The sequence below is a fragment of the Ictalurus punctatus genome, chromosome 23 (genome assembly GCF_001660625.3).
Source record: "Ictalurus punctatus breed USDA103 chromosome 23, Coco_2.0, whole genome shotgun sequence".
In the NCBI taxonomy this organism is placed as follows: Eukaryota; Metazoa; Chordata; class Actinopteri; order Siluriformes; family Ictaluridae; genus Ictalurus; species Ictalurus punctatus.
In genome coordinates, this window is record NC_030438.2 from 18,576,359 (window position 1) to 18,601,924 (window position 25,566).

At 42.9% G+C, this 25,566-nt stretch overlaps 2 protein-coding genes across 4 annotated transcripts; both read left to right on the forward strand.

Annotated features, from left to right (window-relative positions):
- Positions 1-414: 414 nt before the first annotated feature.
- Positions 415-15,410, forward strand: septin7b (septin 7b; the record flags this gene model as incomplete). The annotated part of the gene is made up of 14 exons (XM_017453346.2): positions 415-525; positions 706-808; positions 3,489-3,595; positions 3,950-4,050; positions 4,749-4,883; positions 6,478-6,595; positions 8,199-8,291; positions 8,459-8,555; positions 9,328-9,379; positions 9,720-9,845; positions 11,155-11,175; positions 12,457-12,592; positions 12,703-12,848; positions 13,943-15,410. Coding segments are annotated over 14 exons (1,386 nt in total), but the record flags the coding sequence as incomplete, so codon positions are not given.
- A 758-nt stretch (positions 15,411-16,168) lies between these two features.
- Positions 16,169-25,081, forward strand: si:dkey-256h2.1 (uncharacterized protein LOC337520 homolog). 3 transcript variants are annotated; one of them, XM_017453344.3, is made up of 12 exons: positions 16,186-17,015; positions 17,615-17,754; positions 17,852-18,027; positions 18,246-18,406; positions 18,512-18,652; positions 19,356-19,477; positions 20,427-20,595; positions 21,712-21,857; positions 22,235-22,359; positions 23,292-23,418; positions 23,738-23,871; positions 24,888-25,081. In XM_017453344.3, the coding sequence occupies exons 1-12, from the start codon at positions 16,570-16,572 to the stop codon at positions 25,005-25,007; spliced, it is 2,007 nt and encodes a 668-aa protein (XP_017308833.1). In that variant the 5' UTR covers positions 16,186-16,569; the 3' UTR covers positions 25,008-25,081. The 3 variants fall into 3 exon arrangements, 2 of the variants coding, with proteins under 2 accessions (XP_017308834.1, XP_017308833.1); XR_008393319.1 differs by lacking the exons at positions 23,738-23,871; positions 24,888-25,081 and adding an exon at positions 22,551-22,860 and having other exon boundaries at positions 16,169-17,015; positions 23,292-23,421; XM_017453345.3 differs by lacking the exon at positions 23,292-23,418 and having other exon boundaries at positions 16,174-17,015.
- The last annotated feature ends 485 nt before the right edge of the window (positions 25,082-25,566 follow it).

Below are 25,566 nucleotides of genomic sequence, written 5' to 3' on the forward strand. Positions count from 1 at the left end.
CTACAGCAACATTTTGGCCCCAAATTTAGATTTCTGAGTGTCTTTTTAAGCTTTACGCTGGAGCGACAAGGTTTCTGAAGGCTCCTATCAGTTTAGTCTTTAATAAAAACCGATCTGACTCCAAAAATCGGTCTAACAGTCTCCGATGTGGATCTGTACAACCCTGGATCAAATTAGAATCGAAAAGGAAGTCCGATCCTGCCATCAGAAACGTACCTACGCTGCCGGATTCACGGTCTAATGTATTAAATCTGAAAGTACCTAACAGTACGGTCTGTTTTCATTTTTTCGCAATCCCATATGTCGTAAGACATCTTAGAAATGTCTTGTGTTTATCGTGATGGTGTAGACTTTCTCACACGCCGTGATTCGTGATACTGCGTTCATTATTTTGGACACTAATGCATCTTTTTTTCTTCCTGTGTTAAAACTAATTCTGGACACTTGGACGTTCTCGCTGGGTTTCTTTCGACGTTTATTTCGGCTTCATCCGGACTCGCGCGGCTCGGATTTAAACAAACAGCAGTGAGTATGAGGATTAATGCTAAAGTTAATGCTGAGTAAATGCTAAGCATTTCATCTAAAATAAAGAACATGTAGTCTGAAATTTATTTATTTATTTACTCCGAATTCTCTTTCAATGTACGAATATGAAAAGTGCGTGTGTGTTTTTTTTTGTTTGTTTGTTCTTTGTTCCCCCCGCAGCAGCAGAAGAATCTCGAGGGATACGTCGGCTTCGCCAGCCTCCCCAACCAGGTCTACAGGAAGTCTGTGAAACGGGGCTTCGAGTTCACGCTAATGGTCGTGGGTAAGAGAACGGTGGCTTTCCGTATGTGGATTATAATCTCAGGGCTCGTGCGCCGACATTTCATCACCGTAATAAAGCGCGTTCAAGCGATGGGCCGTGTACGCTCAAACACTTCGAACTTCCTGTCTGGTGTTGAACGGCAGCCAGCTGGGGGACTGCATTCTTGACATTCGTTGTAAAAGCTGTCAGGAGAGAACCACACAGGAAGCCAGGGTTGAAAGGCAGTGATTTCACATCCTGCCTAAGGTTAAAAAAAAAAAAAAAAAAGCCTGTTCAAAATGGAAAAGGAAAAAAAAAAAATGTTCCTGTTCAACAAATCATTGCTGCTTAATGTCAGGTCAGGTGAGGAAATTGTACACAATAATACAGATGTATTGATCTCTCTGACCTGCTCTGAGTATTTCAGAAACCGCCGAGCTCACGCAGACTGCTGCGGCAAACAAAAAACATCCAGAGAGCCACAGTTGCTCCACTATAGCGTCAGATTCCTGTTCTTGGCCGACAGGAATTAGACACCGAACGGGTCTTCTGCTCTTGTAGCCCGTCCACCTCGAGGTTTGAGTATTCTGAGAGTCGTCACGTTTGTACAGAGCGGTTATCCGAATGACCGTAGCCTTCCTATCCGCTCATTCTCCTCTCAGCGCTCTCTCATGAACTTACTGCGCAGACCCGATGCTGACTCTGTGGTTTTTTTTGTTTTTTGTTTTTTTTTACACCATTCTTAGTCTCTGAAACGCTCAGACCAGCCTGTTAGACGGTGATATTCAATCTGAGTGAAGACAAACGTGTGTTGTTGTTGTTGGTTTTTTTTTTATTCCCCCCCCGTAGCAGATCATCCCACCTCTCTAGTCTCAAAAAGACGTTTTTCCTTGGGCCGAGTACACAGAGCTGCTTGATGAAAAGATTGTGTTCAGCACATTTTCATCATTCTTTCCTCGTACCATCATCACGAGGTCGAATCCGTAGAACCAAACATCTGGGGTTTAAAAATGCGTTAAACAGCCTGTTAAACACAGAGGTTAAAAACGTTCCTTATGAGACAGCGGTTACGGTTAGGGCGTTGAATTTATTTATTTATTTATTTACTTGCTTACTTACTTATTTACGTACGTATGTACACTGATTTCTTGATGAAAACCAGATCATGTTGCAAAAGAAAAGATAAAATCGACACAGATCACAAGCACATGTCGCAGCGCACACACACCGCATAGACAAGCAGGTGAAAGGTCGAGTAGGAACGTGTACAAAGCTTTAAAAAAATGCTTCGGTGTTTTAGAGTTAAAGGTTTGAGCAAAACATGTACAGACACCACTGGGAAGATAAGAAGCTATCAATTTCAGATTTAAAATCATCCAGCCGTATCGAATTTCAGAGACTGTAGTGGTTTCAAATAGAAATAAATAAATAAATAAAATATAAAGTTTCGTGTTTACGCGGGGAGAATTTAAAAGTCCGGTAATCCTGAGATTTAATAGTAAATAAACGCTGCTGTTTGAGCTTTTCGTACCTTTCTCTTATTGTTACGAAGGCCGTCACGGTACTCCGCTGGTCCTGATGCACTTTTGCGACGCCCGATTGCAGTAAAATGATTAAAAAAAAATAATAAATAACAGATAAGGTTCTCATTTGATCCGTAATTGTGCAAATTTTCTCAATTTAATTTTATAGTTCCGGGTAAAAAAAATTTTCCACGTATGTATGATGGCACACACAGTCGACATCAGACGGAGGCGAAATCGTCACGTGACCGAGGAAGAAAGCGTGCGACCTCCAAGTCCTCTAAGGCAGGAGAGCATTTTATATTAAACACCCTGAAGATCAAACTTTACAAAGTGGACATCGTGTAGCACGGAAGCACGACAGTGATGCACGGGCACAAACTTTATGTTCGTATCAGAATGCTCCACCGTGTAACTCCTGTCTGTAAATCCTGACACGGATCTTCTTATTACGGAAGCGATCCCTTAGCAATGAGGCTGAGTAAGATCTGTAACGTCTAATTAAAACACTGTGATCAAAAGTAAAACGGCATGTCTAAAGGCAGCGAGGAACAGAAACCACAAGGTGCAGTGAAAGTGAGACTTTATTATTAATATAAAGTCGTGTTTTATAACATTGCGGCTTTAACAGAGCCGTGTTTAATAGCGATTCTAGACGAGAGATATAAAAGGGTACAATGCCTAGAATTGTCAAATGAATAAATAAAATACAGTGCAGTTCACTTCCGTGTACAGTACAACGAGGAATTCAGAATTTTTTCGTCGGTGATCGAGCACTGAGAACGTTCCAGCAGCCGCTTGACAGCTTCCTGTCCTGTTCAAAGCTGAGACGCAGTTCTTTTGAGGTTCCTGCTTTCCTCTCACATGGATCTCGTTATTCTCGCTCGGTGCCAGGAGGCACGGGACCAAAGGCCTCACAAAGGCACAGCACAAAAAGCCCGTTCTTCAGCTCGTCACGGGCCGAAACATCTCTCCGCCGTCATTAGATTAACGATCCTCCGGAGCCAAAAAGCGGCGACAAACCCCATCCGTACGTCTACAAGAAAACGAAACGTGGCCCGAGACCTGAGATTTTAGTCCGAGAACATCTTTTTCCTTATCGCCATGGTTTTAAATCTGCGCTGGTTTATATATAAAAAAAAAAAAAACATTATTCTTCTTCTTTTCCTCAATTTCAGGTGAGTCAGGCTTGGGCAAGTCCACGATGATTAACTCTCTCTTCCTCACCGAGCTGTACTCCTCGGAGCACCAGGGCCCGTCGCACAGAGTCAAGAAAACCGTGCAGGTACAGCTACAGGATCTTTATTTTTTTTTTTCCCAGCATACCGCAGTAGTGCCATGCCGCCGCACGCCGCGTGTTTGTACACGTAGCTGTTTCATAACTTTCACACCTGAGCTTTTTAAGGTGTTTCATCGTTCTAATGAAGTTCAGAAAGGTAGCGGCGTGTTCAGGTGAAAGGCAAGAGGTGTGTTTTAGCGAATTATGCATATAGTGTGTAGTGTGGTGTTATATTGTACTTTTTAGCACCTTCTGACCAATCAGAATGGAGAATTCAAATTCAACAGAGTCGTGCTGCATGGGTCTGTCAGAGGCGTGGATGTGAAAGCTGTTTGTGTGTGTGAATGCTCTGTGCTGCAGGTGGAGCACTCCAAAGTGTTGATGAAGGAGGGCGGAGTTCAGCTGCTGCTCACCATGGTGGACACTCCGGGGTTTGGAGACGCTGTCGATAACAGTAACTGGTGAGCGCGTTCAGAACGGCCGGCGATCCGTTACACGCGGATCTTTCTTTCTCCGTAGACGTCAGCGCTGTTAAATTGCTAAGTTTCGTGCTCGACAATCTGACTGTATCGTTATCGTAACGTGGCTTAAAACCGCAACCTGTGTTAATATGCAATATTTCAAAAGCACCCTGTGAACGTCGCCGCACGGTATGCCGAGATCTATGAATATGCATGATATGCAAAAGAAATCCACGTCCGCACAAGGGTGATGCATTGAAACGTGTTGAGGAGGCTGTAAATAGATGCCTCACGAGTTTTTAGCTTTGGCCCATACTGCATGATCTGGACAGTTTGTGTGTGTGTGAACGGTTTGCTCTATGTCGCCCCCTTTAGTCTGGAACCGGAATTATTTTGGGGAGGGCCTTGGCCAACTGCTTCACACACTCCAAGTCTAATTTATGCAAATCACGGTACCGCCTACTTAGTAAAGGACTGTGGGTTCTATTACCTATTAGCGGGTTAAAAAAGCTTTAAAACATAGAGGTAAGATGTATAAAGTTTTGTTCAATTAGGCATTTATATTGCCCCGTCCTTTCTTGTCTGTTTTATATTATTGTATAGTAGCGTATACGGTGTGTCGGGTCTATACACGTCAGTATTTCAGACTGTAACGAATGCACTGTGAATGTAAAGCCTGTGCGTCCTGCTCGCTGTAGCTGGCAGCCGGTCATCGATCACATCGACAGCAAGTTCGAGGATTACCTGAACGCAGAGTCGCGCGTTAACAGGAGGCAGATGCCCGACAACAGAGTTCACTGCTGCCTGTACTTCATCGCTCCTTCAGGACACGGGTGAGTCAGGACATGTGTTACTCATGAACGTATTGAAACGTTAAAACTCAGCACCAGGAGTTTGTCGCTTGCAGCACATAAGCAGCAACCAGCATACGTATACAGAGCACGATATACACGTTTCCCCCTGATGTGCCGAGACTGATAAACTTGAAAGTAGGTTAGTCAATTCAGTATTAGTACCGAGTACCAAAAGGAGGGGGGGGGGGAGGGGGGGGTTGTGTGATTGCTACACAACTCTGGTTCTTGTCTTTTGTTTTGGAAATGAATACGCACACATGAGCATGAAGAAATTCTAGGAAAGTCTAAGCTCAGAAACCTTGTCGAGGGTTTACGGAAGCTGCCTGGTGGGTTTCGTGTCTGAGGTGAAAGTGTCGAGGGCACACACGGAGTCTCGAATTCCCTGAACGACGCACCCATTTCCTACTGTTTATGGCGCTTTGAAAGATAACGAACAGATAACGAGGCCTGCAGTCTGTAGGCTGTTTACGGCCACCGGTCAAAAGTTTGGAGACACTCGACTGAAATGTTTCTCGTGATGTTAAAAAGTTTTTGATCTGAAGACGTGTGATTAAATGTTTGAAATCGGTGTCGCAGACAGAAATATCATCGTGCCGACGTATCCGTTTCTTTCATTAGAAAACCGAGAATTTATTCACGAGGAAATATTGTTTTAAATGGTCGGAATATTCCGAAAAGCAGCCGATAAGTGTCCAGCGTAGGTGGGAACTCCTTTAATACTGTTTAAAAAACATTTCAGGGAAATTCCTCAAGAAATCCGTCGAGAAAACGCCAGAATACAATTCTCAGCGAAAAGGGCGTCTACTTTGAAGATGTAAAATATTAGATTACTTTGATTTATTTTGGGGGTTTTAAAAAAAAAAAAAAAAAAAATGGTCACAACGTAATTCCCATAGTTCCGTTTGTGTCACTCCAGAGTTTCGATGACTCTGTTATTATAATTATTATTATAAAATGAAGTGGAGAAGTTTCATCCCAATCGTAACTTACGGATTCTCCTAACACACGATGTCAATGACAGGAAACCTCCGATAATGACTGCTTTAATACCCCCCCGCCCCCCACCCCCATGTTTAGGCGATATAGACAAACTTCTCTTAAATTGACATTTGTTGTAATATCATCTTGTTTGGAGAAAAATGTAAATAAATTAAGCCGTTGTTGATTTTAGTTGCCTTTTAACTCAGATCAGTTCCCGGTGATAGACGTTTGATGATATCCTTGGATAAGGAGAATTCGGAACGGTCTTTTTTTTTTTTTTGTGCACTTTGTGAGACTCCCTGAACCGTTCGAGACACAGCCGTACGGTCCGTGTCCTCTGTGAACGTCCGGCTGTGCCGACGAGTCAAAGTGGATAATAACAGACGCTCTCAGCCGACCGTTATCGCAACCAGAAAACCAGCAGGAAACCCACAGCACACCCATGAGGAAGGGTTACTTTCATTTCAGCCTCGGACAGAATAGCTTAGAATCAATCTCTCTCTCTCTCTCTCCCAGCTTCGTATCAGCTCTGTTCATAAGTGTCTTGTATTCACTGCTCGGTGTTTGATTTGCGTTTCGTTTTCCCGCCCAGACTGAAGCCGCTGGACATCGAGTTCATGAAACGGTTGCACGAGAAGGTGAACATCATCCCTCTGATCGCCAAGGCGGATACCCTCACCCCCGAAGAGTGCCAACAGTTTAAGAAACAGGTTCGCTCACTCGAAGTCTCACTCTTCCTACTCTCTCCGTCTTTCCCTTGAGTTCAGCTTTATTTCAAATAGGAGTGGAAAATATGATCCAATATTCTATCGCGACACACGCGAAGACGTTTCCGTGGTGCGTGTCGTGTATCGCGTTTATCGCAGTATCGATATTACACGGTCGTATCGACAAGCCCTGGTGTTAATAGTTTGCTTTCAAGAGCTGAACAGCGAATTGAAAGAAAGTAAAGCATAGAACGAAAAGCAACGCTCGCTAATTAGCTCGTCCTGGGTTCAATTGGCTTGGCTAGCGATTTTTCAGCCTAGTTAATCACATTTCCGGCAAACAAACCCCTCCCCTTTATTCCTGAAGACTTTCCCATGTTACAAAGCTCTCTCACTGGAGACTCCTTCCATAAACACTAAAACGTCTCTGCACAGAAAACCGCACCACATCCGTGATTACACGCATTTGTGCAATGCGTTCGTCCGGCGTGTTCGCAGTAAAAGCTCGTGTGTGCGTTGTCGCTACGGAAACGAGAACGTACTAGAACCAGCTCGTTAATGTACACCTGCGATTTTCTTCTAGAAATAATCGCCACCTCCTGACCAATCAGAGTCGAGCATTGAAGACGATCAGTAAACCTGTCCTATCTGGAAGAGGAACAGCTGATTTTTCCGTCTGTTTTCAGAACGACTCAAGCGTGTCGGTGAGATGCGGCGTTAAGCGTCGCGCTAGCCGACTATCCGCGTCCTCCCTGGAGCAGAAGGGAGAATTTTTCCCAGCACGCGAACCTGCTTCGCTCCCCTCACCTGGGTTTGAGCTCGGCTAATCTAACGCGGATACGAGTCAGGAGTGTCGAGCGACTCGGATCTCCGCGTGCGCTGCGCCATCTGTTTGAGTATTATCCCAGCAGGAGGAGAGACACCGAGAGGCAGAACAGAAATAGAGCATAAATCCCAACCTGTTTTTATTTATTTATTTATTTATTTATTTATTCTATCTGAGTGCAGCGTTGAACACAAAAATAAATGTAAACGATTTGACTCGTTTAAATTTTATTACTACTTTTTTACTTTTCATAATATTCATAGTTATAGAAAACCGGATGTAGATTTAGAGTGATTATTAATTGTTGATATATATATTTATAAGGAAAACGGGTTCTTGAAAGGTTCTATGTAATGACTGCAGTGCTGTTTGGAAGAACTTAGCAAGAGCTGGAGCAATATTTATCGGTCTCGCTGCTACTACACGTACTACAATTTAACGAGACGGCTCTTATCGGTTCATCATCCCGAGGTAGTCCTTAAATATCGTCCTCCTCAGGGTCAGACGCGCGTGTCCTGTTCGCACGCGGGCGGCGCGTTGAGCCGAGGCCCAACGTTATCGCGCGTCTCCGCTCCGGTAATCGGAGTATTGACCATCTTTCCGTTAGCGAATCGTCTCCCAGTCGGAAATGTGAAGCTCTACAGGTTAATATCGGATTTGTTCACGCTTTAACTCGCAGCAAAATCCTTTCACCTTCAGTCTTCTACTTCGAGGTCGTCTTTGTGCTCGTGTTAAGGGAATCGATGAAATATTCACGTTCCCTTTGTTCTCCTGTTTCAGATCATGAGAGAAATCCAGGAGCACAAAATCAAAATCTACGAGTTTCCAGAGACCGACGACGAAGAGGAGAACAAGCTCGTGAAGAAGATCAAAGTGAGAGTTCTAAGCCTTTTACCACTTTTTGTTTATTTTAGAAAGCAGGTTATAGGACGAGTTTATAGTGCATGTGGGGAAAAAAGTTGTATTTGTGTGGAAGTATTAAGTGTGTGTGTGTGTGTGTGTGTGTGTGTGTGTGTGTGTGTGTGTGCGTGCGTGTGTAGGATCGACTTCCTCTGGCTGTAGTCGGCAGCAACACCATCATCGAAGCGAACGGGAAGAAGGTTAGAGGGAGGCAGTACCCATGGGGTGTGGCAGAAGGTATGCTAACTAGCACGCTGACACTGACACATGTTCTTCCCTACAGGCCTGAAACTGAACACACACACACGCTCGCTCTCTCTCTCTCTCTCTCTCTCTCTCTCTCTCTCTCTCTCTCTCTCTCTCTCTCTCTCTCTCTCACACAGCTATTCAAATTGATCTGTATAGTAGTGCTTGTAAATTCAGTAGTACACACAGAATTACTTAAAGTTGAACTACTTGTTGTTTTTTATTAAACAAAACATGGCCTCAACAAAGGTGTATTAAAGTGCTGAAAAACCCTGTTTGTGAAAACTGACTCCTGGTCTGGAGTGCTCGTTTGTGCTTGGACACGCCCTCCTGTCAGTTGTGTTATAGACCCTGGGGGCGGAGCATCGTGAACATGGATGGGAATGAAAACTAATAATGCATTCAATGTCGAACATACTTAACCGTATGGTGGTTGGGGGGGTGGTTAATCTTAATACATGTTTAAAAGTGTGGTGTTGATTTTGTTTTGTTTTTTGGTTGGCGTTATTAGATTGATATTTTCCAGATTCTTCTGCTCTCTTTTTTTAATGCAGAATTAGTTTTATGCTAACCCATTACGCTTTTCTAACACACATGAGAAATATATCACATCACGATATTTCAACGATAAATGATGTCCATCACATACTGTGTGTGTGTTTAAGAGTAGAACATGGGATCTTTATTATTATTATTATTATTATTATTATTATTATTAGAAATTATAACATAAGCAAGAAATCTTTTTTTTCCCCCACTACAGTTGAAAATGGAGACCACTGCGATTTCACCATTCTGCGGAACATGCTCATCAGGTACACCTCGTGCTGTTGACCTTAATCTAACTTTAAATTTGCATCTCAATACTACTATACCGTCATACGCATCTATTCATGTACACTAGCAGTCAAAAGTTTGTGGACACTCGACTGAAATGTTTCTCATGATCTTAAAAACCTTTTGATCTGAAGGTGTGTGATTAAACGTTTGAAGTCGGTGTAGACTTTTTTTTTTATCACAGCATCGATACGAGGGTGTCTAAACTTTTGAGCGGTAGCGTATACCGTCTTCTGAGTATCTATTTAGAGTTATCGCTCTAGCGCGATCGAACGGCATGTTCCGCCACGCGTTTAACAGGCCGTGCTTTTCCCGCAGGACCCACATGCAGGACCTGAAGGACGTCACCAACAACGTCCACTACGAGAACTACAGGAGCAGGAAGCTGGCCGCCGTCACCTGCAACGGCATGGACAACAACAAGACCAAAGGACAGCTCACCAAGTACGTATCCACGCGCTCGAAAATCTCCGCCTTTACACGTGATCCAAAGTGTAAGGAAAAGAATTCCGTCTCAACGTCACATCGACAAAGCGTTCTCCCCCTTATTGTCCTTATTGAACTGAATTTGTTCCCCACATCATTTTATCATGCACCTCAAAATGATCTTTCAGTTTAAAAATAATAATCACTTTTACTAAACCGATTATAGACCGAATTAGAATTTAGATTGCTCTTGATTAAATGTTTCTGACTGAAATTTGTACAATGAGATTTAAAAAAAAAATTTAATAGAGGATAATATTCTGCTACTCAGTCTAAAGTTTATTACAGGTGACTGCGAGGCGTCAAGAGTAGAGTGGAGAGAACAAATAAATAAATATACCGCTGAACGATCGATCAGGAGAGCCAAGACAGTGCTGTGCTGTTATAGGAAAATAATCAACGACACGGTGGGCAAACTGCATCGTTTTCCTCTAACGGCGCACGCGGCGTTTCGTTCCACTTATACCACAGCGAGCGAGTCACCAACCATTACGATTTACTTCTTTGAAGAAAGACGTGTCTTACTTTTTTCTTTTTTTTATCCATTTATAGTTGCCGTAAACGCTCGTTCCCTCGCAGGTCTGTCGTTTATTTATTTATTTATTTATTTACTTATTTATTTAGTCTTGAAGTTATTGAGACAAGATTCACACTTGTCAAACGTGAGGACAAGAACATCCCGAAGACGGTTCCCGTGTCCGGAGGGACCGAAGTCCCTGTGTAAGTCGTTACTATAGAAACGACGGCGTGTGCAACATGTGGTTCGCCGTTAGAAAAGGAACGAACACTTTTTTGACCAATCAGGATCCAGAATCCGCCAGTATTACACGCGAGCGTTGTAATCAGGTCGTGCATCATGACGCCGTCGTTCCATCAGCCAGTCGGCGGTTTCTTTCTTGTTTTGAAATGACAGCAGCCTCACCATTTCCTGTCGTTCGTTCCTGGCTTCGTCTTCAGCCGAACTCGGTCACGTTGCAAAGCGGTTAACCTGGCCTGAAGTCACACGCACGCATGCGCGAGCAGTCACTTTACGTGCTTGCACACACACTCGCTCACACTAACACACACTGCAGCAGCCAATGATCTGCGTCGCCGGGTTCACCACTAACTGACAGGAAACCACAGCGGGAGCGCCGTTATTTGCTCGTCTGATCCGAGCCAGTTTCAGCCCTCATGTTTTTTTCTCGTTTGAGCGTTTATTCTGTGTTGCTCCTTGTTCCACACACTGATTTCAGCATGCTAAGTTTGTGTGTTTCTGTTTTTGTAGAGCTGACTCGGTCGAAGGCATGTAAGTGTGGATTGTTTGGTTTTTTTTTTGTGTCGTTTTTTTCTCTCTCTCCCAAAGCAAAACAGTTTCTCTCTCCTGCACTGGTGATGGCGCCCTCTAGTGTCTGTGGTGGATTTTTGTTTCTCCCTTTTTCTCCCCCCCTTCCTCTACTGCCAGCTTGAAAAAATGTCCATATAAAGTCGCATGCACATACACACACACACACACACACACACACACACACACACATGGGAAAATACAGAGATTATGGTTCTCTGCTAAAAGGAAGGCACAGTTAAATCCTTAAATCTAATGTAAAACATCCTGCACAGTGATTAAATTGTTTACATGATTTTACACACTGTGATTTTGATTCTTCGATATTTGACCCGCTACGGTTTTATTCGGGTTGCCTCCGATTGATATGTGATCAGCTTTGTTCAGAATCTAGAGCAGTTGGTTATAGTTACACTTGTATAGCGCTTCTCTAGACACTCCAAGCGCTTTTACATTGTATGGGGAGATGTCCTAAACCACCACCCGTGTGTAGCAGCCACCGGGATGATGCGACGGCTGCCGTAGTGCGCCAGAACGCCCAGCACACACCAGCTATTAGTGTAGCGGGGGGGGGTTGTCCAGATAATAATTTAAGATTTTCTCCATTCGTTTCAGTTGTTGACTTTTTAAATCGATGCGTTTAGGTGATGTCTTATCCTGGTATTTTTTGCGTATTCGTTGGAACTCCAGGTGTCTGCTTAGCCTACTAACCTCCAATCAGCGCTCTGAGCTTTTTTGCTTTTTAACCCCCAGTCATCTGTCTAGCCTGTGTGCCTCTGGAAAATCTGGAAAAACCTGGAATGTTGGATGGAGTTTTATCTCCCTGGTTTCCTCACTACTAGTCTGCAGCTTTGATCTGTCAGCTGTCTGTCCATGGAGCTCTGCAGGCATCAGTTTCTCTCACCCCCCCCATCTATCTCTCTCTCCCCCCATATCTCTGTCTGTCTATCTCACAACCCCTCTGTCTCTGTCTCCCTATCTCTCTGTCTGTCTCTCTCAGTGTCTAGCTCCATCTGTCAGTCTGTCTCTCTCTATCGCCCCATCTCTCTCTGTCTCGCTCTCTCTGTGTCTTTTTGTCTCCATCTCTCTCTCTCTCACACACACACACACACACACACATCACTACAGATGTGTGAGGCGGCTCTCTCTGGAGCAATACCACTGTAATGTACTCATCTGTGACTGCAGTCTGTCCTCTGGTTTGTAACTCTGTTGTGCACGTGCGCATGCCGGTGCGTCCCCCAGGAGCCCCCTGGCGCAGATGGAGGAGGAAAGGCGAGAGCACGTGACTAAGATGAAGAAGATGGAGATGGAGATGGAGCAGGTGTTTGAGATGAAAGTCAAGGAGAAGGTCCAGAAGCTGAAAGACTCCGAGGCAGAGGTACGGCTTCCGTACAGCTCTTCCACAAGCACTGCCATGTAAAGGTCTTCTGTCCCACACACTCTGATTTAACGCCCGCGCTCACCGTCGCGGATTTTTCTCTCTCGCAGCTGCAGCGGCGCCACGAGCAGATGAAGAAGAACCTGGAGGCTCAGCACAAGGAGCTCGAGGAAAGGAGACGTCAGTTCGAGGAGGAGAGAGCGAACTGGGAGAGCCAGCAGCGCTTCCTCGAGCAGCAGAAACTCGACGCCTCCAGGTCAGCACCGACGTCACGTCAGCACGCGTTTAACATGCTTAGCCCGAACTCGACGATTTTTTCTCTTAGAAAACGAAGTCAAACCTTTAAAGGTTCTACTTCCAACCCTACAAGCGCTCATCAGAATCCAGAGCGGTTCACACTACAGTTTAGGAAGCTTTTAACCTTTACCCAGAAGCATAGGAGAGTGTAGGCTAAACATCACTGGAATCAGGCATCTCAAATTGCTAGCATCAGCCTAAAAACCTCGTCGCCCATTAGAGGGCGATGTTTATCCATTTTTCCTTAACACAAATAAATGAGCATTTAGTACAAGATAAAGTGAACATAATTTGGCTTGTAACAGAGAGCTCTGGGCAGATAAACATTTCATGTGTACCATGACATCCTGTAATAATTTGCATACTGAGATAAGTTCAAGCTCAGAAATGGGGGAAAAAATGTGAATTTAGCATGTTTGATTCAAACGTTATATAATCTGAATTATTTATTTATTTATTTATTAATCAGATGTACTTAACATAACTATTGTGAAGTAAATGCGATCGCACACATGATGAAACTACTTCAACTTCCTGTTGGTCTTTTGCCGCGTACACAGCTCCCTGTGGAACAAGTAAGGTGGCCACTTGAAGCGAGAACACAAATCTGTAGCTGTATGTTATATATCCGGCTTCCTGTTCACGTCTGCAGCCTTGTTCATTCCTTAAGACGGGCCGCAAATGAAACGTAGACGGATAAAATTTAGATCTTGTTACATGCTCTTGCGCTTCAAGTCTCCCATCTGTTTCGACTAGTTCTGTCGAAAGTCTAGTTCTAACAGACTTCACCCGAGTAGAGAAACGGGATTCACCATGGCGTCAGGGATGGAAATGGTGACCCGTAAGCGAGTATTGAAACGTAGCCGAGACTCGAAAATGACCCGTGTGTTTCCCTGGCTTTCCATCACTTGGCGAAGACACTTTTAGTCTAATTGTACCCGCCGCGTCGCCGAATAACGGGAAGAGAAACACGTATAGATATCTCGATGTGTTTGACTGTTTTTCCGGTGTGTGGTTCCTCAGTAACGCGAACACTTCCCTTTTTCTCAACAGGACTCTGGAAAAGAAAACGAAAAAAGGGAAGATATTTTAAAAACGCGCTCGCGAGACGACCGCGTTGTTCATCGCCGCTTCCCCTGAGCTCCTGATATCCGCCATAAACGCCACATTCGGCTCACAGCTGGACGCATACACACAGCCGGGTGTGGACTGAAGCCAAACCCTTATAAATGTGTATACACACACACACACACACACACACACACACACACACACACACACACACAAATCTAAACTCTTCTAGTTTTTTACCTCCTGACCTCCGATGTGAATTATGTGGTTTTCTGTCATCGTTGTTGCCTACCTTGATGTCAAAAACAAAGAAATTTTAACAAGGGCAATATATAATGTGTGTGTATATGTATGTATACACACACATACATATATACACACACGCGCGCGCACACACAGGGTGTCCTAAAAGTCTTCATACTTTTGGGTGGAAATTAACACTTTTTAGCGAAATGTCTTCCAAAATGTTTCATAATTTAGTTTATATTATATCTTTTTTTTTTCCCCACAGATAGCTTTTGAGAGTGCTTTTGACAAAAGAAGGCCGTGGCGTAGTAGGAAACGATATACAGCACACATCATTTAAAGGAACGCATTCGAATTGCACCGACCTGCATAACCGCAGACGTGTTCACTCGAGTTCATCACGAGCGTGAGAGACGAGTGTGTGTGTTTACAAAGACATGTTTCGTAAATAAGGTTACATTGTGCCAAAATGTTCATTCGCCCCGTGTATGAATACTTTTTGCGACACCGTGTGTGTGTATGTGTGTGTGTGTATGTATAGTACGTACACACACGTATATGTATGTATTAAAAACGTTAACGAGTTACACGGAGTGAAACGCAAACCAGGCCACTCTGGGGCCGTTAATTAAAACCGTCTCTATCCTCAGACCACTTCATTATAGCTTCGTGACTATTAATATTTCCGCTAGTTTATTTTTATATATAAATGTATGTACGCGTATCCGGAGCCAGTTAAAATCCCGAACGTTTAGTTGTGTTTTTTTTTTTTTTTTTTTTTTCTTTCCAGTATGTTCGAATACTCGGACGGTTTTGTTAAAGTTTTGACCTCACGTTCAGGCCGTTGAGGAAACCACAGCGATTCCGGTGTTTGTGTGTTTAAAGCTGTGTAAAGCTACACCTCGTCTAACATCACCTGATCTGTTCTATGGAAGAAAAGAAAATGTAACGCGTATCTTGACACATTTGGTTCTATATGTATTCCTTTTCTGTTGGTTTTTTTTTTTTTTTTTAATTATTATTTTGCATTTGTTATTGTACAGTCACTTAATAAACATGTGGTTATGGAGTGAGGTAATGTGACATACTGATGTTCCCACAGTTCAAAGCAGTATTCCATTGTTTTTCATTTTTATAGTGATGTCTAACTGATTTACGGTGGACCTCGAAATATTCTTCAGTAAAAACCCGTCTGGACAACATACCACGCGGTTCTTTATGCGTTTCATTACGTTATCCATACCGACCTCGGGTTATAAAGAGGTTGACGTTCTATCATGTCAGTTCAGAAGTAATGACACCCCTATTCGATGGAAAGAATCAATGTTTTTTTTTTTTTTTTTAATGTTTATATATACTTTGTGTGTATATACATACACACTAATTATACAGAATAATAATTCTATATTATAAGATGATTATATAAACTGTCTCAATAATGCAACAGTCATAAATCTCGATCAAAATTTGTACTAAATAAATAGGGTGCCTAAGCCTCTTGTATACACAGAGAAGTATATTGCTGCAAGTATTTCGTGTACCAGCACACAAAAAAAAAAAACATACTGGATTGGATATCAGAGTATTGGATATCAGATAATGATGAGTTTTTACTCCTCACGTATACATTACAGCACAGTGACATTCTTTTTTTCTTTGCATATCCCAGCATGTTAGGAAGATGAGGTCAGAGCGCAGGGTCAGCCATGCTACAGCACCCCTGGAGCAGAGAGGGTTAAGGGCCTTGCTCAAGGGCCCAACAGTGGCAGCTTGAACCCTCGACCTTCCAATCAGTCATCCGTATCCTAATAAATAGAACAGAAATTTATTTTTGTTTGAATATTTACACACACGGACTTGGCTGAGTTTTTTTCTTTTGTTATTAAGATTTTATCATATTTACTCTTGATTATATTTACAAATTATTTTTGTGTGAGGTGCTTCAGTTTTTAAAAAAAAAAATCATTTTAAAACGTAGTTTTTAAATAAAACAAAATATCGGATATCGGAAAAGAAAAATTGATATGCCATTTCAATATTGATGATGATAATAATCACTTTGCGTCCAGCTCAGCTGCCATAAAATAGGAATGAATTAATCATTTCCGGTTGTATTTCAGACAAGAAAACTATACATTTTATTTGTTTGGGTGTAATTTCTCCGTTTGTTTACTAATTCACGCTCAGCTCAGGATTGAAGTGGACATACCGCTAAAACTTCCGGGTTTGTTTAAGCCACGCCTCCTTATGTAAATGAGGACTTGACGTTGAGCACGTGACTCGAACGAGTATAAATGCCGCCGTAACCATCCATCATGTAGACTTTGTTTAGTTGCTTTCATTTTCACTTTTGTCGTCTCAGCATGACGAGCTGTCACTCAGCCCGGACACCTGTGTGTTTTATTCTGTATTTTATTATTCGCTGCTCTACTCTGTCCGGTCACGCGGACGCCGCTCCCAGCGCTGTGGAGGAGAGCGTGAACACCAGAGTCCACGCGCGAGAGCGGTCCGGTTTACCCGGGTTTGACCCGGGAGATCCTGCTCCACATTTCCAGGTTCAAACCCTAGACGGGGAGTTTGTTTATCCTCTCAAGGAGGCGTCCAACTCCTCCGTGATCATCCACGCGTTCACGAATAAATCCGCTTTCCTGGAGTGTCTCTGGACGTCCAACTCCTCCGTGTCCGATCTGATTGAGTTCCTTCCGGTCGGTGCTGAAATCCTCTTCCTGTCTCTGGATGATTCCGCGGCTCAGGATGTGCTGTGGATGAGAGAGCAGGTTTACAGGGTCGCCTCCGCCGCAGCGCACAGGTGTGTGTGTGTGTGTGTGTGTGTCAACGTCTACGTCTATGTGTGTGTCTGTGTATGTACGCGTGTACGTACGCGTGTACGTGCGTGTGTACGTGCGTGTGTATGTGCGTGTGTACGTGCATATTACATTAGACCATGCATCTGTTGCATTCTGGGTTCTGATGTTGAATTTATATTGATATTTTCGCTCCACATCGCACACATAGCTTGTGCTATGTCCAGCACAAGACTATGGGTGTGATGGTCAGGGCTTCACAAACTTTTGGTTATATACTTATTATATTATATTTGGTTATATACTTATTATATACTTATAACGCAGGTGATACCTTACGACACTAACTTCGTTCCACGACAGTAAACGCAACTATAAATGGATAAAAAAAAAAAAAGTACGTCATACGTTAATACATAGAAAATAGTTTTCTTCACCATGGTATAAGTGGCTTAGTCGTCAGACCTTTTCAGTCACACCTCCAGGGTTTGGGTTCGAATCCCGTCTCCGCATTGTGTGCCAGGAGTTTGCATAATATTTCTTCTTCTTTCTTCTTCACTCTCACACGACATGCTTTATCGAACATCCTTTCTCATGTCATCAGGGGTAAGGAAATTTTATCCAGGCTTCATTTCTCCCCCATCCCTGTCTACGCCTTGGGGAACTGGATACCCAGAGTGCTCTACTCGTGGGGATGCGGCGGACACAACTGCGGTTTGCCACAAGCGGTGTTCACCGGTCCAGGTGCGTACGCTCTGTTCACAACCAGATACAAATACAGAACCAGTGCGTGATACTGACTGTTACTCGCTCTCATCTCTCCCTCACTCTCGCCTCTCAGAATGGAAAGTTCCGGTGATCACGAAGCGCCTGAACGCCAGGTACGACTGGCTGAATGGCCGCTGGGAAAATAAGCAGTACGTCGTGGTCGGTGCGGGTGACGGCTGCGAGCCCTTTCCTGCGGCCGCCGGAGCCGTGGCCTGGGTTTCTGAAAGCGGCTGCTCGTTTTTCACTAAGGTGAGACGTGAGACGTGACGAGTCGGTCCGATTCAGTTCGTTTCGCGCAAACCAGATAATAAAACTTTTATTCCTGCTGAATACTTTCACCCCTGTAAATTGAAATTTTTTATCCATTTGTAGTTGCCTTCTGACCAATCAGAAGATTCCAAAGCATGTCTAAAACATGTTGACGTACTGTACATACGTACATATTATCTATTTTTTCCTCCCCTAAGATTAAAGCCATGGCAGATTCCAAAGCAGTAGGTGTGCTGGTTCACACGTTACCTGGCAACCCGATCCAGGACATGAACTGTGCTGGAGATGAGTGTAACACCACCCTGAACATTCCTGCTTCCATGCTGCACTTCGAGCCTGCTGTGGCTCAGGCGCTATCGTAAGCCCCTCTCAGAGGTTATAATCCTGATAAGGGAGAAGAAAATGTACTGTGTGAGGTTTTGGACATGTGTGTGTGTGTGTGTGTGTGTGTGTGTGTTAACAGATCAGGGAAGCCGGTGAACGTCACGTTCCAGCTCACTCCATCACCCAACTTTTTTATTGCGATTGACCAGCAGGGGGCGCTGGCGGAAATGGGCTGGTTCCTCTATCCTTCATTCCGGTTCTTAAGCTGGCAGGCAGAGTGGTAGGTCCACACCTTATAACACACTCATAATGCCTCATAAATGTTTGTGATTTAGAGCTCTCTGAGATTTAAAAAAAAAACTAATTTAGGCCAAAAGTTCTAAAGGTTAACAGGCAAATGTGCCTCATTATGTATATTGATTTGAGCTTTTAGGACGAGGGTCTTAATCGCTTGGTTTACACGTCTGCGAGAAGAAACTCACGATCTCCTCTTTCGATTTATCCCCTTATTTATTTTTTTTACATCCATGCTAACATCACAAACATTTTGTGTACTGACATTTTGAGATGTTACACGGAACAAAACCGCGTTTGAAGCAAAAGTATCTGTGCTATTTTCGTCATTATTCTGACCCGCTACACTAGCGTAAGAGTCCGGCGATTAAAAACGGATCAGTTTAACGGATCCGTCTAGTTCCCCCTGCTAGCTCCTCCGAGAGCATCGAGTGACCCCGGACAGCAGGACAGAACGACGGAAGTGGAAGAAGAAAACAAACATAAAAAGGTGCTGAAATGTTTATTGAATGTGGGTTTACGAGATTACTGAATTATAAACCTGGAAGAAATCGAAACGTTTGGAAGGAACAATATTAACAGCACTTTATTTTTCTGTGCGTGTGTGTGTGTATATATATATATATATATGGACCTGAGACGTGACTGGTTATGACTGACACCTTTTAAAGAGATGTTTCTCTCGGCAGGTTTGACTTCAACGCCGCCTTGCTGGCTCGTGTCAAGCGTCCTGCGGCTGTCGTTCCTGTGTTTAATCACACGCTGATGCAGGGAGAGGCAGGAGCTCGGGCCTTGGTGAAGCTTCCCAGAGGTCTGTTTAAGCTCACGGTTAATAGCCACATGACAGAGCAGTGTTTTATTCCACACCGGTTTCACACTTACCTTCCGTGCAGCTATCCAATCAGCCGGTCGGTCAGCAGCAGCGCAGGACGTGATATCATGCGGATACAATCCAAGAGCATGTTCATATCAAACATCAAAATGAGGGGAAAAAAACCAGCCAGCAGGTCACAGGAAGTTAACGGCGACTCGGATAAGCACTCTTTACAGCCGCGCTGAGAAGCAGAAAAGCATCTCCGAAAGCACAGAACGTTGAGACTTGAGGAAGTGAACAGGAAATCCGCCAGAGTAATATTCCATATACGAAGAATGCGTATAGCTTTTTTTTGTGTTGTTTTTTTGTTTTATTTTTTTATTTAGAGCGCTCTGAAACTCTCCGATGTTCCGTCCGCGCCGGAAAAATGACTCAAATTAAAAAACGAAAGACTTATAAATAAAAATGATTTAAAAGAAAATAAAATAAAATTACACACGAGTAAGTTCAAGCGAGACGTAAAAAGGTAACTGGAATATTAAATATGTTTGTTTATGTATAGGTTTAGCAATATGAGCAAAAAGGCACCATAAAAACATCATCATTTGAGTCCTAATTTGAGAATTATTAAGCGTTCATGTCAACGAGTTCATCATGTCGAATGTGATGATTGAGTAACTTAATTATAGAGGAATTAAATGGAAGAAATTTTTTCATTTAATGAACTGATTTATTTATTTATTTATTGGTCCAAACTGTTTCTTCAAAACAGGATTCACATTTAATTATTTTTTAAATAATTGTATACGTTGTATTGACGAAACGTGATTTAACCGCGTCCTCACCGAAACGGTGAAGATGCGACACGCACCGTGATGTTAAACCTGTGGAGATGTCCGGTTATCTCGGTGTCGGTTGCGGCTGACGTCTGGTGTCGTTTGGTCAGACTTGTTGGGGTTCGACGTGCTGGAGCTGGACGCGGCGTTGTCCTGCCCGGGCCGCAGGGACGAGACGTGCGCTCACTGGGATCACACGGTGCAGCTGTTCATCTGCTGCGATCAGTTCGGTCCTTACTGTAACATGGAGCTCGGCCGCTGGATCACCGCCTTCCGCAGGTACACACACGCACACACACACACACACACACGCACGAGGAGGCTTTGTGTATTACAGGTATTGATTTTAGAATGGGAGGAAAGTCCTGCTGGGGGGGGCGGAAATATATTGTATATTATAATAAGAACTGTGTTTACAAAATGAAAAAAATTATTTAAAAAAAAAAAACAAGACCTCCAATAAGAAAAAATGTAACGAAATTACAACAAATTTTTAATTATATTTATTAATAAATAGAAAAAAAGATTGTTTTGGTTATACATTTTTTTTTCTGTGCTTATTTCTTTCATCATGCGTTTATTTTTATTACATTTTTTTCCGGCACAAATAAAAATTTCATGATAAATAAACTCCTTCATTCATTCAGATTTAAATACCTGCTGGGGGGAAGAAAAAAAAACAATAGAAACCATTGTAGATATTCTAATGGTTTCCACTACAAATACCATTACAAACCATCAGCTAAACATTAAAACCATTTCCATTAGTGGGACTAAATGGGATCCGCTAGACGTTACATGCCACCAGGAGAAGGCAAGACATTACCTGTAGAGCCCCAGTTACAGTCTCCATTAAAACCAGTAGAATCCCCGTGATAACCATTACAAATTCGGTGAGAGTTGTGGTGTTTTTTTCATCAGGTATATTACATCATGTCGCGATCACGCCGTGTCTTGGTGATCGATGCCGCCTTCAAGACCCGTCGGAAATGTGGTAATTACGTGATGAACGCACGCGGACTCCTCCGCAATGTCGGAATTACGACACGTGAACACGTGAATTTTTCTACAAGCCCCGAGTGTTCGTTTCTTTATTTTCTTTCGATAAGACAAAATAAAAGTCTCCTCGTTGTTTCCGATGCTACAATAAATCAGTTGAAAACCGAAGAAGTTTTCTCACGCCGTCCCGTTTTTCTGGCGAAACCCGGTCGACCACGCATCACTTCGTAATCTCGCGGTCTTCCTAATCTCACACGCGCAGAGTTCCTCGGAGGACCCGAAGGCAGCGTCAGACGCCAGAAGGTCGCGAGTCCCGTTTTAATCTCGGAGAGCCGGTTTTAGGTGAATCTCCTGCGAATGGAATTGCGTGCTGAAACGTGGTGTGTGTGTGTTCAGAGGAACGGGCCGCTGGCTGACGGACGTGTCTCCGCTCCTCCCTCTGCTGAACAGCGAGCGCTGTGATCTGGTCATGAAGACGCCGCCCTGGGCCATGCCCTGGATCACATCCCTCAACTTGCGCTTCAGCCACAGCGGGCGCTCGGGTCAGCTCCGGATAACTTCAGGATAACCTCACAGCGCTGAAATACTAGCGAGATCTCCAGCGCTAGCTTATTGTTCTTCTTACTATGAAGAACGATGTGGTTTAATGTGTTCAATGAGTCGGCATTTTTTTCACAATTTTACCATAATTAATTTAAGAAAGTAATTAAAAGTCATTAGATTTGGCTTTTTTGAATTATTATTATTATTATTATTATTATTATTAGTTTCATTATATAAATCTAGCATTTTTTGTCTTAGTTGTTGTCCAACACTTTAGAACCCGTGTGAACTTTTTTTCCTTTTAATAAAATAATCACAAATAATAAATAAACATGAATTGATTTATTTTATTTAATTGTTTGTTTGTTGTTTACAGGAAAATCCCCTGAGAAGCTTTACCCCTTCAAGCTGACGTTTCTGTACAAGGGCGGGACCTTCGACAGGGATTACAACTCCAGATTTAAGGAGATCAAGTTCACGGTCCCACCTTCAACGAAAAAGGTGACCGAGCCGACTAAGATTTTTTAAAAATTTATTTATTCTTGAGCTTTTCCTCTTACAAAACAGTTAGAGTATATTACCTGGCGACGTATTCGGTTCTAGAATAAAAAGGGACAGATATTATATGGCCAAGAGTTTGGTGACACTTCATCATCAGAAATCACACGGGCTTGTCGAACATCACATTCCAGATTCGTTCCCCCTTCTGCTGTTATAATGCGCTCCACTCTTCTGGGAAGGCTTTCTACTAGATTTCGGGGCGTGGCCGTGGGGGTTCGGGTTCGTTCACAAATGAACGAGAGCGCTAGTGAGGTCGAGGTCAGGTGCTGACGTTGATGTTAGGAGACTCCAGTTCCGGTTCATCCCGAAGGTGTTCAGTAGGGTTGAGGTCAGGGATCCGTACAGGACGCTCGAGTTCTTCTACCTTCTTCCAGTCTTCACACATCACGTCTTCACGGAGCTGGCTTTGTGCACAGGAGCATTGTCGTGCTGGCGGAACAGGTTTGGGTTCCTCTTAGTTCACAGACATAGTAGACATTATGTCCAATTACGTGCTTCTGACTTTGTGGGAACTGTTTGGAGAAGAACCACATATGGGTGTGATGGTCAGGTGTCCACAAACTTCTGGCCATAAAGTGTATCTATTATAAAATAATTTCTCAATAAACATTTTTTATATGTGGGAGTTTATACGTGGATGGATAAGCATATGGACCATATGTTATGAGGTAAAAGACTTTATAGTGTGATAGCTGTATACTGCGACTAAATGTAAAATAAATAAATAAATAAATAATGATGCATAAATTATCAAATATACATTAGATGGCACACACTTTATTGCAGTATGGGTGTCATATTGTTGTATCACACACCTCTTGTCAGTAGGTAATATGAAGTGTGTGTGTGTGTGTGTGTAATGTATAATGCAGGTGGAGCTGTACGCCGTGATCACGGGCCACGGCAGCGATGATAACAACTGCGGCGAATTCTGCGTGACGTCGCACTTCTTCCTCGTCAACGCCGCCCACAACAATTCACTCACCTTCGACTCCGCTGGCGAGTTCTTTATTTCTTTCAAACAAAACTAAACCATCGCTGGAAACCACCGCACACTCGTTTCGAACCGCACGACGTCGTTCGGGGTCTCGAACAAACTGTAGGACACGCCGTTATTTCCTTGAGTTCAAAAAATTGAGTTCAAAAGACCATTTCGAAGGCGTGGCCTTAAAACCCGGAGACGGAATTACCAGTCCCATAGAAGCGAGTGTGAGAGAGTGACTCGTAGAGTATGTTATGCAGAATATTTGAAATGTTTTAGCTGTACTGTATCATCACCTGATCCTGATTGTAGTATCGTTTTAAAATGTTTCTGTAGATTTGCCCCTGGGCTGCGCCATGCGAGTGCGTGAGGGGGCGGTGCCTAACGAACACGGCACGTGGCTGTACGGTCGCGCCGGATGGTGTGACGGACTGCAGGTGGACCCATGGAGGATCGATCTCACGCCGCAGGTTGCTAACAGCTAAATAATGCTAATTTCCATCTGATTTACTCTGACCCGAAACTGTAAAACTCTCATAATAATAATAATAATAATAATAATAATAATAATACTATCCCCATCTTTTGATGCCTGACTAATATTCTGATGCCTAAAGATTAATATTCGGATACATTTTTATTTGATCTATTTAGTTAGTTTTTTTTTTTATGTAACATTAAATTCACATTTTCTCACTAAAGCCTGAGATTTTAAAATTTCAGTTGTATAAAAAAAAAAAAAAACAAGTGTGGCATAAGATTGTAACTTAAATACATCAAAACCTAAGCTAGCTAGCTGTCTTGGCTTCCGTTAGCGGTGAACAGAATCGTTTCTAACGGTAACGTTATGCCAAATCTGGCTTAAAAAAAAAAAAAGAAAAAAAAGAGAGAAATGAGAACACATCAATCAAATATTTTGCAGCGGACTAGCCAGCTAGCTGGAATATGCGCTAACGTTACATGTAATGGTGAACATTGTCAGTAAACGCTACAGAAGTTGATAACTGAACCGTCCCTCCAGGACACAATCGAGCAAATTCCTCAATATTCCGAGGAGCTCGCAATTTTTCAAGACGACCTCGGATTTTCTGCAGGTTTGGGCCGAGACACGTCATGTGACATCATCGAAGAGGCCGAAGCCCTCTTCGGGCACAGCTAATCGGTCTCGTTTAGCAACAAACATCACTGACCGAACTCCGAATGGCCGTTGAGCCGTGTATTACCCATAATGCACTGTGAGCATGCATCATTTTTAACATTAACTAACACAAGTCGCTTTAGTTAAAGTTCAATAATTATATTTTTTGCGATAGTTCTGCGATGAAGAATTTATGTTCACTGCCCAAAACATCATCTTTTAAATCTTCTGACTTCGGAGCCGGACTGTAAGAGTGTTGATCTGTGCTTTCCTCTACATTTTTTTATTTTTATATTTTTTTTTAAATGATTGAATTTAATGTAATTTCATTTTAATCTTGATTTGCAGCTTGACCTGAACGGGTCCAACACAATCCACTACTTTGGACTCTACGACGGACGTAACCCCAATCCATCCAGAGACCCGGGTTACATCATCATGTATTCGTATCTCATTTTTTATAAGTGATTCCCGAGAATGAATTCAATGTGAAATGATTCGTTGTACGTTTTTAAATCATGATTAAAACATATATTTATTTATTTATTTGAATCTTTTATTTTTGGCTAGTAACCAATATTTACCATAAGCTACAGTTAAAATAAATATAGCCAGTTAACATGAGCAAACTTATCTCAACATGCTTTTAGATGGAGTCCATGCCTTTAAGGGTTATAATAACAATGGACAAATACGTGTACAAGTATTTCCCACCTCTGAATTTGCATAAATATATTTTTCCTATATGCATCACGTACGATGGATATAAAAAGTCTACACACCCCTGTTAAATGGCAGGTTTTTGCGATGGGGTGGGGGGGGGGGGTGAATCGAAGATAAATCATGTTAGAACATGTTCCACCCTAAATGTGAAATTGCAACGTATAAAAATGAAGTGAAAAACAAGTTGCACTAACCTGGTTGCATACAGTACATGTGCACACCCTTTTATAACTGGGGGCGTGGCTGCGCTCGGAACGAACCAATCGCGTTCAGTCTCGTGTTCATGAATAAGTAGGTTTTCAAA